The following is a 22,701-nucleotide window of genomic DNA, read 5'->3' as shown; positions in this document are numbered from 1 at the left end:
AACAAATACGATATAAATAACAACATTAGCCTGATTTAGAGCGTGTATTATGTGACACTTTTATACACATTATGCCATTCCGTTCTCAGGAGAACTCAGTGAGATACGTTTTATTATGATCTCCATTTGACGGAAAAGAAAACAGCATTGGAGCAATTGATTGCCTCACCCTAACACAGACAGAGGAGGAGCTGGCAGAGAAAGGGATGTGCTGGCTCCAGCCCGGCTGCCTCTTAACACCATATTGTACACCTGCCTGTGACCACCTCCGTAAATGCTCCCAACCATCCATCCACTCCACATCCAGGGAATTCAACATCCATTCCTGAATTGTTTATCTGTTTGTAAAGAAGGAATAAAACATGACTTGGTTATTATGCAATACAATAATGGTCAGCATCACATTTGTAGGTCAAATGTTCAGGACAAGAACTGCAAATTCAAAAGCTTCCAGGGAGCCAGGTCAGTATCACATGTCATCAGATCTAAAATGCCATGGACTTTCAGACCAACCATTGATTTTCATATTGCCAAGCTAGAAAAACTTTCTAATTTTAATTGCAAGACGTATGAGTGGTGTACTGCATAATGATTGTCAAATGTGAAGCAGTGGGTGCTTGGAATGAAAGAAGCAGTCACAGGACACCTGGGGACGTGTGATGCTTCTGAAGAGGATGCTGTTTCTCAGCCCCAGGGAGTTTCTGCTGGATATTCTGGGTTTTTTTGTTTTGTTTTGTTTTTGAGACTAGCCCAGGCTGGAGTGCAGTGGCATAATCTCAGCTCACTGAAACCTCTGCCTCCTGGGCTCAAGCAATTCTCATGCCTCAGCCTCCTGAGTAGCTGGGATTACAGGTGCATGCCACCATGCCCAGCTGAAACACTCTGTGATCCAAAGAAAACCCCATCAGTTTGCCATGCAGCCCACTGCCCAGCCTTACCTGTGCCAGTGGGTGCCTCTTGATGAGTTTGAACCAGGTAAGAATGATCAGCCTACAGAGAGTGGGATGATGACCCCTTCACAGGCCGAGGGGACAGCTGGCTGGGTAATGGTCATCCAGACAAGAAAGGAGTGGGCCTGGACCAAAGTGCCAGTGATGGGGATGCAAAGAAGCAGGTCATTGTTTCTAGTGGAAGATGCAGGCCCAAGCCCTGAAAACAAAAGCCTGTGTGGCCAAGGGGTCGCCAGAATCTAATTCTCACACAAGTCAGGGAAAGACAGTTTTGAGGGTAGGTGAGGTTTAGTTAGAGACAACTTTAAGATGTCTATCTTTCCATTACCATTTAAGACAGGTAGACCCTTGAGAGTGGTGTTTCTCAAAGTGTGGTCCCTCCACCGCCAGCGTCAGTGTCACCTGGGAACTTGTTAGCAATTCAGACTGCTGGAGCCCTCCCCAGACTTACAAAATCAGTCCTTCTGGGGGTGGGCCCAGCAATGTGTGTTTTATCAAGCCCTGTAGGCGACTCTGATGCATGCTAAAGTTGGAGAACCTCTGCACTAGAGGAGATGCCACTCAATTATTTTTTAGGATTCAGTACAATCTATGTCCTCACTTTTAGAACAGTCTGCACTACACAAGAAGCTACGTTAGGGAAGAATCACTTTATAGCCTAAGAACCATCAGGGAAAATCTACTATTGTATAAATCTCAGCCAGCATTTTCATTTGCACAGTGCTTCTTACACATTCTCATCACCTTGTTGTTGTTGTTGTTGTTTTAAAGAGACAGGATCTCATTCTGTCACCCAGGCTGGAGTGCAGTGGTGTGATCACGGCTCATTGCAGCCTTGAATTCCTGGGCTCAAGGGATCCTCCTACCTCAGCCTCCCAAGTAACTGGGACTACAGGTGTGCACCACCATGCCTGATTAAATTTTTGCAGAGAAAGAGTCTCACAATGTTGCTCAGGCTGATTTTGAACTCCTGGCCTCAAGTGATCCTTCCACTTTGGCCTCCAAAAGCGCTGAGATTACAGGTGTGAGCCACCCGCCTGGCCCCCTCATTATTTTTAGTAAGCTAAAAGCAGCAGATCTTTGCCTGAAGGAGACGTATTCCTCGTGCTAAAATCTTGCAGGCCTGTGTGGTCAAAAGCAATCAGAGTAAAGAAAATCATTCCTAATTAACTCATTATTTCCAATTTGCACCATGAAAGCTATAGGATAAATGCCTCATTTTTCCAACCCCTCTCTTTTTCCTCGTAGTGATTAGCATAAGAGCCCTGAAATTGAGGACCCTGTGCCTTGTCTTCAAGGTGGTAAAGAAAGCAGGAGCTGTGCAGACTGGAAGCTGGCTTGGTGATGGTAGCATCAGAAAGCAAAGGGAGGCCATGCATGGTGGCTCATGCCTGGAATCTCAGCACATGGGAGACCAAAGCAAGAGGATCACTGGAGCCCAGAAATTCCAGACCAGCCTGGGCAACATAGTGAGACCCCGTTCCTACCAAACAATTTTTAAAATTTGCCGGGCATGGTGGTGCACATCTGCAGTCCCAGCTACCCAGGAGTCTGAGGTGGGAGGACCACTTGAGCCTAGGAAGTCAAAGCTGCATTGAGCTATGATGGTGCTACTGCATCCAGCCTGGGTGGCACAGCAAGCAACTCTTAAAAAAAACAAAAACAAAAACAAACAAAAAAAAACAGCAGAGTTGTGGAGGCAGAATATGAACAAAATATGAGCAAAAGAGATGCAAGCAGCCAGGCTAGATCTGAGGAAATGGCCCCAGGGGGTTAACAGACTCTATGGAGTGGGGATAGTGAGTTCTGAAACTCTTGTTTTAAGTCTTTCAGACCAAATATTGATTCATCTCAAGTGAATTTTGTGAAGTTGTGGCAGGCCAGGTCTCACTAACACAGGCCTCCGTTACAACTGTCCCAGCACTAACTGAGGAGCTAGGTTAAACATTAAAAGCTGATTGAGCCAGTGCCCTTATACAATGGCTGGAATGTAACAAAGAGCCCACCAAGTGTATTGCCTAGGCTTTTCCTGGGCCTTGAGGCATGACAAGATAAGGAAGGAATTCTTAACAGGACCCTTTTAGAATTAAACAAGTTTTATTGGGGGTCTGAAAAAACTCCCCAGGCCTCCACAAACAAGTTTATTGGGGTCTAAAGGAACTCCCCAAACCTTTATAATTTGGCAGGAGGCAAGATAAGGGTAATCACCCTAGCACCTAGACCGTTTAGATTAAATAAACTTACTGAGGCTCCAGAAGAAGGTCTTCAGGACTCAGACCTTAGTTGTAGATTAAAAGAAGTTAATCACTTACATCTTTAGATGAATGCACACTTACACATAGACATATAGCTTAGAAGGTATGTAAGTTCTGGAAAACTTTGTAATTTTGAGTTGGTCTGGTGATAATCTCTAGATCTTCTCCCTGTAACTGGTTATAGAAATAAAAACTCTCTTCCTCCCAGTTCATCTGCATCTCGTTACTGGGCCACGAGAAATAGCAGCCTGACCCTCAGTTTGGTCCGGGAACAAAGTCATTGAATTGTTCTTAGCTCAGCTTTCACGTTTGTAAGCAGGAGTGGGAGTGAATGATACCTAATTCTTAAACAGTTAAAATAGTGCATATGGAAGAACAGGCTCTGTGCTTGGCACATAATTGCCACTCACCTGTGTTGCTTTCCCTACCCGCTTTGATGGGCCTTGTGCTAAGTCTTTCATCTCAAGTGTCCCTGAGGTTGGGGAGATTTCCTTGGGATTCAGTTGGCTTATGTTTCTTTTGTTTAGGGCCCTAAAGTTGGCTTTGCCCTTTCAGTTTACAGGTCTTTCTGTTGGAGAACTTGAAATGTGCTGCCTCCAACAGCAAGCAGCTAGAATGACAGTCACATAATAAGGGTCTAATGAGGGAAATGCACTCAGCAGTGCTCCGTAAACATGGGTGAGGTGTGTTTACTTATCTACCATTTACTTGTTTGAACATCTCAGAGATTTGGAGGTGGAAAAGGAACTTGGGCCTTTGGTTGGTTTGCTTTTTAGGTTTTGTTTCTTGGTCTTTTAAGGTGGCTTTGAGGCCTGATTATTTAACAGACTTTGTCTTGGAGGTAAAAGATACTGAACTTTAGAGGAATCCCTGGATCTCTGATGCAAAGTGGAACTCATAATTCCCTACTTTCAGCTGCCAATACACCGTAGCTTACATATTATTGATAATGTAATGATATTTGCACCTCATTTTTAGGTTCCATTATTATTATGGAGCCCTATACTTTTCATTTATAGGCAAATCAAAGTTTTCTGGGCCAGATAAATAAGACTCAGTGACATAATGAATTTTAATCTCTGCCTCATTGTCAATTTAATTGTTCTATAACTAAAACAAACCTTGTCAGCATGTTTAGGGGAAATAATTCTGTAATTATTTTAGAATAATCGTGGGTATGTAAATGGAGTTATCACATCAGAATTGAGCATAATGTGGCCACACTCCTATTGGAAATGCCATATGCACTAAAGGGAGCAGCTCCAGCTTTTACCCAAAGGAAGTAAACCCAGGTCTGGGCCATTCCAACAGGCAGCTTAGAAAGTTCTTTGAAATCTCCTGCTTTACCTTCCAAATATGTGCTCATTTGGCATTCAGCTTTAGATTTCTTCATATTTGTTTTTAAAATAAAGACAATTTTACCCAAAATTTTGGGTAAAATGATGTTCCCAGGCAGGCACCCTTGCCCCTGGGCATAGCTGCTTACTTCTGGGAACAGAAGGGGCCTGTGTGAGAAGCCCTGATGTCTTGGGAGGCTGGAAGACCTGGGATATAGGTCGGCACACATATATGACTGTGTCATTAGATGCTGCTATGTATTTTTAGCAAACCATCTCATCTTTCGTGCAGTGATACTGTGCAAAGAAAGGGTAAAATTTGAATAACATGCTGGAGAGTAAAGGCCGAGGGAGCCCTGTCAACTGAGCTATAGTCTCCAGACTGCTGAAACAGAAGATCCCCTGCCAGGGTGAAAAGAGCTGATCTTCACACTGTTTTGCTGAATTGCAGTTTTAGGGGTGTGCAAGTGGTGTGAATTCATATTTACAACTTTTCAAAAGGCAATTGTAAAGAGAAAATGAGAATGAGAGTAGGAGAGAAAGACATCTGAATTAACCTCAAAGCTCTTAATTTAACTCCAAGAGCTTCTCAATACCCTGCAGAATCTTCTACACCCCACAACAGATTCAGTTTGGAATCTGTTAAACCATTTGCCAAGTAGGCTCTGTTGTGGAAACATTTGGGTGCAAGACATACACAGTGAAACTGCCAGAGCTTCAACAGAGAGAGGCGGGCAACGGGACCCGGCACCAAGCAGTTAGAATGGTAGTCAGGCATCAGACAAGCCACAGAGCAAAGGGAGCTTGTCAGCCCTGAGAAGACAAGCCATCTCCCTGACAGGCCTGCAGCCTCAGGTTGCTCCAGGGTGAAACTATTTGGGCTGAGTCTTCAAGTCATTTTCACAGTCAATAAACTGTAAAGAGTCTGTCTGTGGGTACAGCACATTTCTCAACGTCAAACGTGCTTCTGCAACGCACCTCGAGTCAGAAGTCAGGATGTCAAACCTCCCTAAGACTGGGCAAACATTTTTACTTCCTGGAAAATGTTTATTATGGCTACCATTCCCTCCATTTTTGTATCATCAGTGTGGTGCTTAGATGACTTTGTAAATGATGTTAGTGAAAAGCCAAGAATTTAGGTGGGATTTTATGGAGACTTAAATGATGTGTCTCCTCACTGAGCTTAGTAGCTTTTGGAAAACATACTCTTTTTCCTTCTTCTTCTTCTTTTGTTTTTTTTTTTTTTTTCATCTACAGACCTGTTTTTGATGCAGTAAAGATGAAGAGGCTTCTTTGTAAATACTCTGAATGCCAGCAGAGGAGTATTTAAATATGAAGAACCAAAATATGTATGCTTTAAAAAGGAAGGAATAAATGCCATCCTTTGCTATCATTGCATGTTTGAGCTCATTTTCAGCTTAGCAAGAAATATGCAGCTTAATCCTATACTTTTTAAAAAATATACATTGGAATGCACACACTCTAGACTTATAATTCTATAAACTATAATTATTAAAATTATAGTTTCTGTTGTTCCCCCAAAGAACTTATATTCTTAGAAAGAGACAAACTTGGGGTGGACATTTTTAAATTAGAATTAGGAACCAGAGGCTTTAGCCATTGATTGTTAATTGTCCTGGTGGTGCAGTATAGCACTGTGAGGAGGGGTGCTCAGCATGTGGAGGTCTCCCTTGGCCATGTCCAGGCACAGGCTTGCAAGAGAAGAAAAGTCCACAACATTAAGGAATTTGGAATCCCTGATTATGCCATGAGGACTGGCCACCTTCATAGTTAAGAAGAGCATGGTCTAGCCTGAGGATGTGGTCTCTGAACTGATGACTGATCTCCATTTCTTAGTGTCAGCCATTGATGGGAATAACAAACAGCAAGGAGGAGGGAGAAGGCCCTCTGATGTGAAGAAGGCTAATTGTTATCAAAATGCCATTGATTTGTTCTAGGTCCCATTGCTCCATGCATAGAAAGCCAATCACTGAGACAATGAGTATTGCCAGGAAAGAAGGCTTTTTATTTGGGTGAGGTTAACTGGGAGAATAGGAGTTAAGTTTCAAATCCATCTCCTTGACCAACTAAAATTGGGGTTTATGTATCAGGGAAGGAATGTAAAACAGGAACAAAGGAGGAGTCTAAGGAACTAAGGAAGATGAATAAGGGGTCTGGCATCCAATGGTCTAGATCTGGGCATCTGGTGAGTTTCAGTCCCTCACCTGAGAGTCAGTTTCCTGAGGAAGGAATTCCAATGAGATTATAACTGCCCAAAGAGTTCACCTTGCCCACTGCCTAGACAGAGCCAATTCATCAAGACAGGGGAATTGCAATAGAGAAAGAGTAATTCACGCAGAGCCAGCTGTGCAGGAGACCAGAGTTTATTATTACTCAAATCCATCTCCCCGAGCATTCAGGGGACAGAGTTTTTAAGGATAGCTTGGTGGGGCGGGGCAGAGTAGTGGGTTGGGGGGTGGAAGCTAGTGAGCCAGGAGTGCTGATTGGTCAGAGATGAAATCATAGGGAGTTGGAGCTGTCTTCTTGCAGTGAGTCAGTTCCTGGGTAGAGGCCACAAGATCAGACTAGCCAGTTTATTGATCTTGGTGGTGCCAGCTGATCCATCAAGTGCAGGGTCTGTGAAATATCTCAAACACTGATCTCAGGAGCAGTTTAGGGAGGGCCAGAATCTTGTAGCCTCCAGCTGCATGACTCCTAAACCATAATTTCTAATCTTGTAGCTAACGTTAGTCCTACAAAGACAATCTAGTCTCCAGGCAAGAAGGAGGTCTGCTTTGGGAAAGGGCTGTTACTGTCTTTGTTTAAACTATAAACTACAAACTAAGTTTCTTCTAAAGTTAGTTCAGCCTATGCCCAGGAATGAACAAGGACAGCTTGGAGGTTAGAAGCAAGATGGAGTCAGTCAAGTTAGATCCCTTTCACTGTCTCAGCCATAATTTTGCAAAGGCAGCTTTAAGACAAATGTAAGTTTCAAGTTTTCATCACACCTCAGGACCTATGAGAGTTTTGACTCACCAATCCTGGCCATGTTTTACTCTTATTCTTATCAAATGAGACTCTAAGGGACAGACAAGTGTCAAAGAGTTTGACAATCTCTTATCTGGCCTGGTGCCGAGCCCCATTCCATATGTCACTCCACTGGTTGGCTCCCTCTGCTGAACAGCCCAGGATCCCTGAGATGCACATCACATTTGGGCCTCAGGGCAGTCATACCAAGATTTGTCTACAAGCTGCAGCCAAGCTCACAGGCTCACCAGGGGCACCTACTTCAGTGTGAAAAGATGAATAATAATCCCTTTGTACTTCCCTTGGTTGAAGCTGTGAGCCCTGTGATGCCCAGTCATTACTCCCAGTCTCCCATCAGGCAGGTTGATGTGAATATCCAATCACAACCTATACAGTATCAAGAATACTAAGAGAAGAAAGAAAAAGACTGAACCCACACAATCTACAAATAATGAGACTCTGAACAAGAGATTACGGATATTTTCATTTTTCTCTTTCTAGTACAGATTACCTTCTAAAAAATGGACACTGTGGATTTGCTTAATACCCAGAGTTTTAAAATTATTTTCTGCAAACATACAACACATGCAAAGGTAAATAGGAAGAGTCATTCTGCCTTCAAATACTCAAAATCATTTCTGAATAAAACCTTCCTAGAAGAGAATGGAAGCAAAAACTCTAGCTATTTTGATTAACCTATTACTAAATATTGAGCAATGATGAAAAACAAAACATTTTAGCAACATTGTTTTCAAATACCTACTAGACTCTAGATAATCCATGTAACAATTGTGTTCTGAAATTTCTGAGGAAGGCAATTGATTAATTAAGAGAGATCTCAGAAGAGCTCCTTAATGCCTTGTTCAGGCTCCTCTCCAGCAGTTTCCTGGAAATCCCTAAATAATAAGTGGAGATGCAGCAGTTCAACACTCTACTTTGCTAAATGGAAATACATTATAATTACAATAGTAAACATCTATTGACCTATCATTCTAGTGCCTTAGTCCTGCTTTAATAAATACTTTTTGCAAATTTAAATGTGAAAAGACATTGTTTGCATAAGTAGTTACAAAGGGTCTTTTCTATTACAGTAATTGTGTTTGTGGATTTCCATTTTCCTGAAAAGTACCCATCACCCCCACTAGCAGATCCTCTACTACTGGGAAAAACATTAGGTTGCTAGAAGGTTGTTTTAATCAATAATTGCCCAGTGAAATCACTGTCTTCGTTGCCTGTAGCTGGTAAAATCACTGTGAATAACCATGCTTGTGTTGAAGTGTGAATATCCATTTCAGTGTTTGTTTTGCTTGTCTCCCATTTTCCTTCTTTTTACAGATTTTTAAAAGCATTGGCACTGATGAGACTGTCCAAGGACAAGGAAGTCGGAGGCTGATCAGCTTCTCTCTCTCAGGTATGTTTTGCTCACCTAGAGACTTTGTGGAGAGACTAAGAATGTCAACCAAGAGTGAAGATACTCGCTTCCATGTCACTCTTACCTACAAGTCAGTCAACCTCTCTGTGCCTCAATTTCTCAATCTGTAAAGAAAAAATGTTTTTTAAATCTGTTCAATTTCCCTTGACCACATAAGGATAATAGAGAGTTTAGGAAGTAATAGATGTGAAAGCATGTTGAGATGATGGAAAGAGAGGCTGCAGTTCTACCTTTCCCCCAGGTCCATGTAGCAGTAGTTGAGCGTATACAAGGGGAAGTAAGAAAAACCTGGGAAGAGAAGCAGCTATTCAACTCTTTGTCTAAACGAAACCTCACATGGGGCACAACTGGCAAAACAGATAACTGAGCCGCTCAAAAATGCACATTCATGGAAAAAAAATCAGTGGAATCCAATTAAGTCTGTTAACTAATAATATTTTAGTTTAATATTTAAGAGTAAGTTAACGTTTTAGTTTTCATGAATGTACCATGGTTCCATCTGTCACGCGTGTCTGTGTGAAAAGAGTCCACCAACAGGCTTTGTGTGAGTAACAAGGCTGTTTATTTCACCTAGGTGCAGGTGGGCTGAGTCCAAAAAGAGAGTCAGCAAAGGGTGGTGGGATTATCATTAGTTCTTATAGGTTTGGGATAGGAGATGGAGTTAGGAGCAATTTTTTGTGGGCAAGGGGTGGATCTTACAAAGTACATTGTCAAGGGCAGGGAGAATATTATAAAGCACCTTCTTAAGGTTGGGGGAGTATCACAAAGTCCATTATTGCAAGGTGGAGAGGGCGTATTGTCATAAGGTCAATTGATCAGTTAGGGTGGGGCAGGAACAGAACACAATGGTGGAGTGTCATCTTTCGTGGTTCTTCAGTTGCTTCAGATCATCTGGATGTATATGTGCAGGTCACAGGGAATAAAATGGCTTATCTGGGGCTCAGATGTCTGACACCTTCATATGTTAATAATGGGACAAACTGGGCAAAGGGTATGTGGGAAATCTTTGTATTATCTTTGGAACTCTTCTGTAAACCCAGAATTATTTAAAAATTAAAAGTTTAGGGCTAGGCGTGGTGGCTCACACCTGTAATCCCAGCACTTTGGGAGGCAAAGGTGGGCAGATCACCTGAGGTCAGAAGTTTGAGACCAGCCTGGCCAACTTGGCAAAACCTCATCTCTGCTAAAAATACAAAAATTAGCCAGGCGCGGTGGTGGGCTCCAGCAGTCCTAGCTACTTGGAAGGCTGAGGCAGGAGAATCACTTGAACGTGGGAGGTGGAAGTTGCAGTGAGCTGAGATTGCACCACTGTACTCCAACCTGGGCAACAAAGTGAGACTCCATCTCAAAAACAATAAAATAAAATAAAATATAAAATAAAATAAAAGTTTAAAAGAAAAACTGAGCTGCTCTGGCCAACATGATATATACAAAGCTCAGGGCTTCACACACTCAGTCCCACCCTAAACAGTCTTTAAGGAGACACAGTGGTATAAAGCCTGAGTACTCTGTTGAGCACAGTTGAAAAACTACTACCTTAGCTTGTCACATCAACAGATGTTGCAGGCCATGAATGCCAGAGGTCACAGGCATGAAGCGTATGTGCCTCCTTGGGAGCTACACTGTTAACTGTGCTATTCAAGTCTAAGTGAGCCCCGTAAAGCAAATGTGTTTTGATCCATTGATCGTGTTAGCATGTGTATATCTAGGCTGAAGAAAAAAAAAAGAAGAAAAAACTTGTAACCACCCAATGGGTTCACCTTGCCCACTGCCTAGACAGAGCCAATTTATCAAGAGAGGGGAATTGCAATAAAGGAAGAGTAATGCACACAGAACCAGCTGTGCAGGAGACCAGAGTTTTGTATCACTCAAATCAGTCTCCCCAAGAATTTGGGCATCAGAATTTTTAAGGATAGTTTGGTGAGTAGGGGCCAGCGAGTCAGGAGTGCTGACTGGTTGGGTTGAAGGTGAAATCATAAGGAGTTGAAGCTGTCCTCCTGTGCTGAGTCAGTTCCTGGGTGGGGGACAAAAGATCAGATGAGCCAGTTTAGCCACCTGGGTGGTGCCAGCTGATCCATCAAGTACAGGGTCTGCAAAATATCTCAAGCACTAATCTCAGGTTTTGCAATAGTGACGTTATCTCCAGGAGCAATTTGGGGGTAGTCAGAATCTTGTAGCCTCCAGCTGCATGACTCCTAAATCATAATTGATAATCTTCTGACTAATTTGTTAGTCCTACAAATGCAGTCTAGTCTCCAGGCAAGAAGGGGGTTTGTTTCAGGAAAGGGCTGCTATTGTCTTTGTTTCAAAGGTAAACCATAAACTAAGTTCCTCCCAAAGTTAGTTGCGCCTGTTGCCAGGAATGAACAAAGACAGCTTGTAGGTTAGACACAAGATGGAGTTGGTTAGGTCAGATTTCTTTCACTGTCTCAGTTATAATTTTACAGAGGTGGCTTCAACTCACTAATTTTGTACTTCTAAGGCAAAAGCTAGCAACTCCTATTGAAATGCTTAAGAAATAACAATGATTAGTACCAACCTTCAAAACAGTAGAAACCAGGAATACTGCACAACTATGTGCCAGAAACCAAGAGTAATTGTCACTAACCAAAGCTCCAGTGAAGTCCAAGTCCTGAAGCCCAAGAGGAATGCCATGCATGGTGAGCAGGGCAGGGCTGGGGAGGGGACAATCTCTATTCCTTCATCTCTGCTTTGCCTCTGCCATGAAGACATGGGCTCACAGACCTACCAGAGGAGGAAGCCCCCCCACCACCCCAACTGGGTTCACAAAGCTACTTTATAAGGTGATCAGGGTTGGTTCATCTCCTGCAGTCCCCATACACATCATTTTTCTTACATTTATTCCAAGACAACAATTCCCAGCAAAGGAAAGTGACTAGGGATATAAAGTTAGTAGCTAGTGGAGCAAGCTTGGAATGGTCATGGACATATAATCCTCAGTAGTTGGCTATGTATATGTATGTTGCATTCACTATGTCTGCCTAGGACAAAAAGCAAATACTGTTAAAACTATCAAAATAAATTCCATGCAGCCAGGCATGGTGGCTCATACCTATAATCCCAGCACTTTGGGAGGCCAAGGCAGAAGGATTGCTTGAGCCCAGGAGTTTGAGACCACCTGGGCAATATAACAAGGTCCCATTAAAAAAGTTAGCCAGCCATGGTGGCATGTACCTATAGTCCCAGCTACTCAGGAAGCTGGGGCAGGAGGATCACTCGAGCCCAGGGGTTAGAGGCTACAGTGAGCTCTAACTGTGCCACTGTACTCCAGGCTGGGCAACAGAGCAAGACCCTGCTTCAAAAGACTAAAATAAAATAAAAATAAATTCCATGCCTCAAAAAAAGACAAGAGAGAAAGATCAGCAAAGCCCACAAAATATCAAAAATTTGCTCCATGCTGGTCAGCTCTGAGTATAGCAGCAGAGCTAAGGATTCCAGCAACAAGCAGTTGGACAACCAAACTCACTAAAGATGGACAAACACCGGGACTACATGACATGCTCATAGGTAAACAACAGAAATTTTGACTTGAACAATGTGTGGAGAAAATACTCTACCCTATTAAAAAGTTGAAGACTATAATACTCAAGAGAAAAAGAAACTATTCTATTGACAGATACCTACTGAAGAGAAGTAAAATATTTATCACTCATCTGCTTGTACCCTCAACAAAATAGAGGGAAGTGCAGAGCATATTAACTAGGAGATCAAAGATGAGAAAAGATGATAAGGGAGTTTTTTAAAGCTTGCAAAAATAGAAACTTAGAAAGTCAAGTGTATTTGCTTTCTCTTGCTGCTATAACAAATTGCCACCAACTTAGTGGCTTAAACAACACAAATGTACTCTTACTGTTCTGGAGGTCAGAAGTCCAGAATGAATGTTAAGGGACTAAAATCAAGCTGTCAGCCAGGCTGGTTCCTTCTGGGGGCTCTGGTGCAAATCCATCCCTTGCCTCTTTCAGCTTCTAGAGGCTGCCAGCATTCTTTGGCTCATGGCTACATTGCTCCAATCTCTGTTTCTTTCATCACATTGCCTTCTCCTCACTTTGCTCTTCCTGCCTCCATCTGACAAGGACTCTGTGATTACGTTGCACTCACCTGGACAGTCCAGGATAAATCTCTCTACTGCAAGATCCTTGACTTAATCACTCTGCAGAGTCCCTTTTACTGTGTAAGGTAACATATTCATAGGCTCCAAGGATTAGGATGTGAACATCTTTGTGGGGTCATTATTCTGTCTACCACTGTCAAGAAGAGATTTAAAATAAACTCTAAAAAGTACAATCACAGAATTAAAAGCCTTCAAAAGCAGTACAGAGCACAATCACCACTACAGAAAGGGAATCAGTGATATGACAGATTGACTTGAGAGTCTCTCCCAGAAGGCATCAATGAAGGGCAAAGCCCAAAAAGGATGAGGGAAAAAAAGATGAATGGCACATACAGAGCCAACACATAATCAGTGTTTTTGATGAAGAAATCAGAACAAACTGAACAGAAACAGTAATAGAAGAAAACTTGCTTGAGCTGAAGATAATTTTGAGTATTTAAATTAAAGAAGACCATCAGGTGCTCAGAGAAAGAAATGTATATGAAGAGACCAACACCTAGACAAATCTCATTTAAAAAGGTTTTTTTTTTTTTTTCCCCAAATATAGCCACAGTAGACATCTGGGCTGAAAATGCATGATACGTACAAAAGAACAATCCTCATGCTAATCTCAGACTTGTCTTCTGAGATGCCAAAATAATGAAGCAAAGCCTACCAAGTGATACGGACAGGAGACAGGGAAATACTGGGTAGAAGAGGGCAGTTACCCAGCAAAGGCCCCACCCTCAATCCTGGAAACCCACGACCCTAAATGGAAACAGGCATTCCTGTTTTCGCACCCAAATGTTGCCTTTTGGCCCGCCATGCCCCTCTATCTTGTACCCATATAAGCCCCATACCCCAGGCTCCATAAGCAGATGAACAGAAGAGCAGAGCAACAGAAGAGTGGCACAGCAGAGAAGGAGAGAAGAGAAGGAGCATCCGAATGTTGAGAGGAGTTCAGTTGGGGAAGGTCGAAGAGGAGATTGGCCGAGGGACAGCCAAACTCCAGGAGAAGATCATCTTCCCACTCCATCCTCTTTCCAGCTCCCCACTCATCCTGCTGAGAGCTACCTCCGCCAATCACTAAAACCCCTGCATTCACCATCCTTCAGGTCGGTGTGTGATCTGATTCTTCCTGGACGCCAGACAAGGATCCAGATACCAAGAAGGCAATGAGTTGGTTAACACTTAAGCCAGCCACAGATGGAAGAGCTAAAGGAGCACTGTAACACACCCACTGGGGCTTCAGGAGTCACAGACACCCTCCCCTAGATGCTACCGCGGGGCCGGAGCCCAAAAGCACTCACTCAGGTTCCTGCACCTGCCCGTCTGCATGCTCCCTCTCCCATAAGGGGCTTGAGCATGCGAGCCATACCCCTGTTGCATGTCCTGTGAGGGGGGTCAGGGAACTCTCCTATTTCACAAGTTCTAAGGGGAGAATTGTTTTACCCAAGATTTCCATGTCCACCAGATTTTCATTTATGTGGGAAGGCAAGAGGAACATCCTCAGGTTTATAAGGGCTCAAAGACTACCACCCTTACACCTCACTTTAAAATAATATGTGAGTATGTACTCCAGCATACAGAGATAAAATTGAAGAAAACTCGAGAAATGGGGACATTGCAATATAAAAAGACTGATTTTCTTTTTAGGGTTTAAAAGGGGAAATAAGCAGAAAGTAGATAATGGAATTGCCTTCTTAGAAAGCTCCAAGAGTACAATGAACGTATCAAAGCAAGATTGCTCACGCAGATGCTTTACTTGTCAAGTCTATTTATACTTCCTGTTTTTACCACTTCCTGGAGGTAATACATTTTCTAGGTAAATATTATCACTTTAATTTTCAATGAAGTGCACTTTTAGCATTCTAACTGAAAGAAATGCAAACAAAGATTTATTTACAAATATATTGGAGACAACTTAAACATTCAAAATTAGGGCTTGGTTAAATAAATTACCATAGAGCCAAATCATTAAATGCTATATACCCTTAAGAATTGGGTATACAAAATGTTCTAAAAGGCATGGGAACATCCTTATGATGTTGTTGGCGTGGGAAATAATTTTTCCTCTGGTTTTCATAAGTTCTTGGCTGAGGACCCCCTGTAACAGAAGATAGATTAACAAGAGAAAAACAAACAGAAGTTATTAACGTGTATATCTCATGTATACATAGGAGATACCCAGGGAAAATGAGTACATCTCAAAGAAGTGGCTTAGAATTTCAGCTTACGTAATGTCTTCAACAAAGAACAGTACAATTTTTAGTGAAGTGACAGGGCAAAGGAAAAGGACTTTGAGTCTTCAGGGGCAGCAAGTTCTGGGAAGGCTATGGTATGATAGATAGATGCTGTTTAGTACAGTTTATTATGCAGATTCGTCTGGTGCTGTCTCCTGGTTGGTACTGGTCTGAAGTCATCTCTGGTGATCAACCTTTGATTCCCCTGGTAGAGAGCGGAAGAGGGACACCTTTGTAAATTTATGCCCTGCTTTTGGGAAAATAGCGAGAGGGCAAAGAGCTTTTCTTTTATCTACTTCTTCTCAGTTGTCTTCAGCTCAAAATAATCCTTATGCCAAAGTCACAGATTTTGGGATGTTGTTTCCCGGGCTCTCACATATAATGGGGTGATATATTCTGGTCTCTTACACATACGATGCAAGTCAAAAGAAAAATCTTGGATGCAGTAATGAATATGCAGTATGTTCTCAACTACACAAAGAAAAATACTAGGAGGCAATAAGGTTTGGCAAAGGTTGCCACTGGTGGGGAGGGGGTACTTACTTGAAATAAATAATTATTTCAATTAGTTATTTGAAATGACTTTAAAATTCTATTTTTTATTCTATATTTTAAGTATTATAATAAATGTACATATGTTTATCACCAGAACCAAAAAATACAGGCAAAAATGAGAGGAAATTAACTATTCTCCTTTAATGTAGCATTTACTTTTGGAAAATTCTAGAACTCTATGTGCTCTTATGGACATTTCTCCCAACAGTCTCATGGGGAAAACATTAAGATCTGAAAGAGTTAAATTGGTTTACTCAAAGTTACAAATTTCAACAATGAGTGTTCTCAAATGACTACCAGTCCAGCGCCTTTTAAATTATACCTCTTATTGCAACAGTTTTCAAGTACTTTTATTCCATGAAACGTATATCTCAGTGAGTATTTAGACTGAAATTAAATATGTAAGTCTTTATAAAGAAAAGTGTAAACATTTGCTGAAGGACAGGAAAGAAGACCTGTACAAATGAAGAAACGTGCTCTTGAGTGGAAGTCTCCATTTTCTAAAGCTACTAATTCTCCCAAAGCTAAGGTATAAATTCAATGCAGTTCTAATCAAAATCTAAGTGTTTTGAAAGGAGTTATTAAAATTTAATAAGACTCCTCTGGAACAATAAATGGCTGAGTGATAAAGAAAGGTGTTATCTTTTTAAAAAAATAAGAACAATAAGAGTGACTTAATTTAGCAGCTATCAAACATTTGATGAAGACATGTTGGTGCAGATATGGACAAGTTGTTTGATAGAACAGGACAAAGTGTATCGAAAAAAGACTCATTTATATTTGAGAATTTAACCTATGCCAAAGTTGACATTTTTATAAAAGGACAATATAACAGATTGGTTAAAAGCACAGACTTTGGGTCGGGCACAGTGGCTCACACCTGTAATCCCAGCATTTTGGGAGGCCGAGGTAGATCACCCTAGGTCAAGAGTTCAAGACCAGCTGGCCAACCTGATGAAACCCTATCCCTACTAAAAATACAAAAAATTAGCCAGGGGTGGTGGTGAGCACCTGTAATCCCAGCTACTTGGTAGGTTGAGGCAGGAGAATTGCTTGAACCTGGGAGGCGGAGGTTGCAGTGAGCCAAGATTACACCATTGCACTCCAGGCTGGGCAACAAGAGTGAAACTCCGTCTCAAAAAAACCAAACAAACAAACAAACAAAAGCACAGACTTTGGAATCAAAGAGGCGGGTTCAAATCTCATCTCTGATGTCAACCAGCCCTGACAATCTGTAAGCCTTCATTTTCTCTTCCTTGTATTAAGGATATAATCTCCACCTTGCGGAGTTTGTGGTCAGGATTAAATCAGAAAATGTATTTTAAGTGCTTAGAATGGTTCCCAGAATGTAGTAGATAGCAAATAAACAGTAGGTGGTGGTGGAGGCAATGGTAGTCACTATTTTATGATGAATGTTTTTTATATATATGTCTTTCACACTCTAATAAGTCAGGGTCTCCAAGACCACCCCTAGGTTCAACAATTTGCTAGGAGGACTCACAAGACTCAGCATCTAGTTATACTCGTGGTATGACTTATTACAGTGAAAGGATACTTAGCAAAATCAGCTAAGGGAAAAGGTGCTTAGGGCAAAGTCTGGAGGAAGCCAGGAGCAAGCTTCCAATGGGCCTCTCCCGGTGGAGTTACACAGACATGCTTCATTTCCCCGGTGTGAACTGTGACAGCACGTGGAAATGCTGTCTACCAGGGAAGTTTCTTAGAGACTAGAGACAGGGTTTCTACTAGATGGGGGGTTGGGGGACAGTGGGGGTCGTGCTGGTCATGTGTGCATCTTCTGCTTAGCCCACCCCAAACTTCCAGCCTCCCAGAAGGAAAGCAATGTTCACCATAAGCCACATCATTTACACAAACACTTTAGGTACAGTGAGCCACTCTTACCAGTTCTGGGAAGGTAGGAGCCCTCCTGAAATCCAAGTTTCTAGACATTAGCCAAGAGCCAACCTTATAAGCAGTTGAGTAGTCTCAGGCTGCTATGTCAACTTCTGTCTACACACATTCCTGCAGATGTGGCCTGGGTTTTGCAAATTTCTGTGATGCTTGTACTTCCTGCCTTTTTTCTTTCATTGGCAATTGTGGGGGCAAAAGTGACTCCATTGTGGATGCGAATCCGCTGTGTTGACTTCTGATCACCCCCCAGTCCTGCACATGCCTCCTCTTCCTACTTTATCCACTGGCTCTAGTGTAAGAACATGTCAACCTTGATATTATGGCAGAAACAATAGGCTGAGGTGCAATGAGCATTCCTGCCTGTTCTGGAGGGCTGCCTTTCATTGTCTTGCACAGAGCAAGGGCTTATGTACCCCTTCGCTATGGTACATAAGCCCTGGGTCTAGGGAGTAACAGTGCAGAGATCTACCAGTCTCCTACAGCCCAAGACCATGCTTATCTGTGAGTTCCCTAATAAAACTCCTTTTACCGACAAACTGGATTTGTCTGCCTCCTTCTTTGGTTTCTCAACTCCTTTGGCATTTGGGGGCCATTTTGAATATATGGCCCTTTCACAGAGCAGTAATACATTATTATGTCAGAGAGCAGGAATAATTTTATTAAGGGGATAACCTTGGATCAACTCAAAATAACTTTTAAATAAGTGTATATGAAAACATCTGTGCTTTTTTATCAGTAACAAATTATTGAAACCCCTCACAACTTAAACCATGACTGGGAATCCCTGATTCTGTGTATCTTTACTTCCATTTGTTTCACTTGTGTATAAATGTAAATAATTTTGTTTGAAAAATACTTCAACAATAGAAAAGCTTTAAAAATTATATTCCTTGGCTGGGCACCGTGGCTCACACCTGTAATCCCAACACTTTGGGAGGCCAAGGCGGGCGGATCACCTGAGGTCAGGAGTTCAAAACCAGCCTTGCCAACATGGCGGAAATCTGTCTCTACTAAAAATACAAAAATTCTCCAGGCATGGTGATAGGCACTTGTAATCCCAGCTACTCGAGAGGCTGAGTCAGGAAGAAATGCTTGAACCCAGGAGGCAGAGTTTGCAGTGAGCCAAGATCCCACCACTGCACTTCAGCCTGGGTGACTCCATCTCAAAAAAAAAATTATATTCCTTGACATCATAAATATATTTCTAATAAATATAATATGATTTCAAATTATCCAACTATAAACCGTTGCCTTAAATGATCTTGTGCACACACACTCTTTCTGTCTCTCTCTCCTTGTGCAGCATGAAATTGTACATGGTCAGATATCTTCAATTAAACAGAACAGCTCGGTTTTCAAAGCCCTGCCCTCCCTGGCAGCAGGGTTTCTTAGAACTCTCCTCATTGACTGCACTCAGCCCCATGGAGGCCAGGTCTTGTTTGTTCTTTCCTCCATTGTCCACGCTCTGTGCTCTTTTCATCTTCTCCTCTCTTTATTTCTGCCAATTCTCTCACCTTACTCAGTGAGGCCCACATATATAGTGAGACTACAACCCTTATTTTTTTAATGTCTCCACCTTGCAGAGGAATTTTACACCTGGACCCATCAAATTTCCAAAGTTGGACTTTCTCTCCCTGTGCTACCCACGTTTCCTGGGGTGACCCTCACTCCTGCACCCCAGCCCGTTTGCCTGCCTGAGTAACACTAGAGATCTAGTTCATAAGGGCCAATGGTCCTCTCATGAAAGGTGTAGTTACCAAATGCCAGTCATTAACCTCCCTAAAACATATTTAAATTAAAGTATCCTTTATTTTATAGATTTCCAAGCCATGGGGTTGAAGAAAGGGATGTTTTTCAACCCAGACCCTTATCTGAAGATTTCCATTCAGCCTGGGAAGCACAGCATCTTCCCCGCTCTCCCTCACCATGGACAGGAGAGGAGATCCAAGATCATAGGCAACACCGTGAACCCCATCTGGCAGGCCGAGGTGAGTGCTGTGGGCCCTGAAAAAAAGCCCAAGTAACAAAGTGAAAGGGCTGACTGTGAACCAGCCCTCCTCCTTCCCTCCATTCGTGGAGCCCTGGACTCTGCTGCTCAGTCTATGGTTGTCATGGTCTTAGAAGGGAGCCATGTTCTCCAGGGGTTGCAACTCAGGGATCTTGATCAAGTCCCTCCAGACAGTACTAACACACTTTTCATTGCACTGCACGCAGTAGCCTCTTCTGATTCAGAACCCATGCCGCAAGCAGGACGGCCTTTCCCTCTGCCCTTCACGTGGGAGAAGGAAGAAAAGAGTTGTGATCAGAGCCTTCCCGTTTCTCCACAGCTCTTCCCATGCATGTGATCCTTGAGCAAGGGTGTCAAATCTTAAATGTAGCCTTCTAGACCAGTTTCAGAGATTCTAAAACTGTCAGGTTCCTGGGATAGGTGAATCGAATCAGTAAGCCCTAAAATATCCCTGGTTGGGTTAAATATTGTTTGATTTAAATAGATAATGAAGCCTAATGGTTTATCCCATCTTCATGATTTGCAAGGGGCTGGGCAGCTTGCTAGAGTGTTGAATAGTCTGTGTTGTCTACAAAGGCCCTTCTCCACTCCTAAAAGTGTCACCTTTGCCGGGGGTTAGGAGGGTCCTCAAAGTTCTCTCCTAAAGGACATGTAGAAAGTCGGCACCACTTATTTGGCCAGGCAAGGTAGCTCACACCTATAATACCAGCACTTAGGGAGGCTAGGGCAGGTGAATCGCTTGACTCCAGAAGTTCAAGACCAGCCTGGGCAACATGGCGAAACCCCAGCTCTACCAAAAAAAAAAAAAAATTAGCTGAGCCTGGCGGTGTGTGCCTGTGGTCCCAGCTACTGGAGAGGCTGATGTGGGAGGATTTCTTGAGCCTGACAGGCAGAGGTTGTAGTGAGCTGGGATCATGCCACTGTACTCCAACCTGGGTGACAGAGCGAGACCCTGTCTCTAAAAAAGAAAGAAAAAAGAAAGTCATCACCACCCATTTGGCTGCCTCCCTGCCAGACCTGAGCTTGAAGCTATGACCTCCAAACCATATGACTGAGGGGCAGGGAGGCCTAGATCATGAGAGTGGATGGGATATAATGTAGGTTAAAAGTATAGTTTTACAGTCATAGAAACCTGGATTCTAATCCGAGCTTGGCCAGTTAATAGTTTTATAAATTTGAGAGATCAGTTATCCTCCACCTGAGCCTTAGATTACCCTCATCAGCCTATTATTGATGGAAACGTGCTCCCACCAAAGGAACTTGCTTTGGAGAGGATTTCTTCCTTTATTTTTCAGAGTGGATCATCTCTGACTTAGAGCTTTCAAGCATCCTTGACAAGAAAACATAATTAGACATATGCAAGCAAAGATTTTTTATTATCCATTAAATCATACCACCCCCTTCCTGGGCTTAATTAACCCTCTCCCAGGCTTCCCAGAAGAGCTTCGTTAGAGCTTTGAAGTGGACGTGAGGGAAACAGACTTGTACTTAAACTTCCTCCTAGCGTTGGTTATCAACAGATTCTAAAACACTGATAGCACCGCTAGAATGGAATAATGAATCTTAATTTGTTTCTTCAGTCCTGGCTATGCTCATCAATTATTTCTGAACTCTTCCTTGCATTCCTAGAGATAATAAAAGATGTCACAAGAATTTATTTTGTATGAGGGGGAAAGGCTTCTCTCTCCTGAAGGACTTTAAAGGAACCTATTCTAAGACATTTAGTCATAAAGGTGTTTTAAGTGTCAGAGAATGTTTGGAAAATCCAGCACCATCAGAATGTTTTTTGGATAAAAATGTCAACTAGAATCCACTTTAAGTTCTGAAATGATTTCTGAAGCTTTGGTTAAGACTGATTTTGTTCTGGCAGAATACTAGCAAACTCTCCACAGTCCTCTGCTCTGGGCCACCTCCCTTCCATCCCACATGCTGCAGTTGGAGTTACTGATCTAAAATATGCCTCATCTCATGTCCCCCTAATAAGGCTCAGGCTGAGGATAACTGATGTCTCAAGTTAAACAGTGTGTAACTGGCTGAAGGAGATTTGAACCAAGGTTTGTGTTGCTGCAAAACTGTCCATTCAGCCCCTAAATTGTACTACAGTTCCCAGGGTCCAAGTGTCAATGTCATAGCTCCTCTGCAGAGCATTCAAGGCCTTCTTTGATCAGGCATTTCTTACCATTATGTCAGTTAAGGATGTATTTGGCTCCATGCAGGGGGAAGTCTGGCTGGCTCTGATATTTCTCACAAACAAGACGTCCAGAGGGAGGTGATCCAGGCAGTGCCACTGCTGAGTGAGCCCCCAGGGCTCCCAGCTCTCCAGGCCTGCCACTGCACCATCCTTAGCAGATGGCCTCATCCTCCTCTGTTAAAGCCTCAAGTCCAAATTCCAGGCAGGAAGAAAGCAACAGGCCAAAAGAGCCTTCTCCTTGCAGGACTTTGCATTTTCTTCCTGGGAGAAAAGTCCCAGAAAAGCCAGACTTCCCCTTGCATGGAGCCAAATACATCCTTAACTGACACAATGGTAAGCAATGCCTGATCAGAGAAAGCCTTGAATGCTCTGCAGAGGAGCTATGCAGAGGAGCTATGCAGGGTCCAAGAGGTACTTGGACCCTGGGAACTGTAGTACAATTTAGGGGCTGAATGGACAGTTTTGCATAAAATATATATATAGATATATATTTTTTTAAGCAGAGTCTTACTCTGTCACCCAGGCTGGAGTGCACTGGTGTGATCTTGGCTTACTGCAACCTCCCCCTCCTGGGTTCAAGTGATTCTCCTGCCTCAGCCTCCCGAGTAGCTGGGATTACAGGCATGCCCCACCACACCCAGCTAATTTTGTATTTTTAGTAGAGATGGGGTTTCTCCATGTTGG

The 22,701-nt window shown here is 42.7% G+C and overlaps 1 protein-coding gene across 10 annotated transcripts in view; it reads left to right on the top strand.

The window, feature by feature from the left end:
* The window catches only part of HECW1 (HECT, C2 and WW domain containing E3 ubiquitin protein ligase 1), a 456,699-nt gene that overhangs the window by 283,485 nt on the left and 150,513 nt on the right, over positions 1-22,701 (top strand). For all 10 annotated transcript variants that reach the window (XM_054558880.2, XM_054558879.2, XM_054558881.2 and 7 more), the window contains 2 exon segments: positions 8,905-8,980; positions 19,637-19,806. In XM_054558880.2, coding sequence (XP_054414855.1) covers positions 8,905-8,980; positions 19,637-19,806 — 246 coding nt within the window.

The sequence above is a fragment of the Pongo abelii genome, chromosome 6 (genome assembly GCF_028885655.2).
Source record: "Pongo abelii isolate AG06213 chromosome 6, NHGRI_mPonAbe1-v2.0_pri, whole genome shotgun sequence".
Taxonomy (NCBI): Eukaryota; Metazoa; Chordata; class Mammalia; order Primates; family Hominidae; genus Pongo; species Pongo abelii.
Note: the sequence above shows the minus strand (reverse complement) of the source record. Positions and strands in the feature narration are given on the sequence as shown.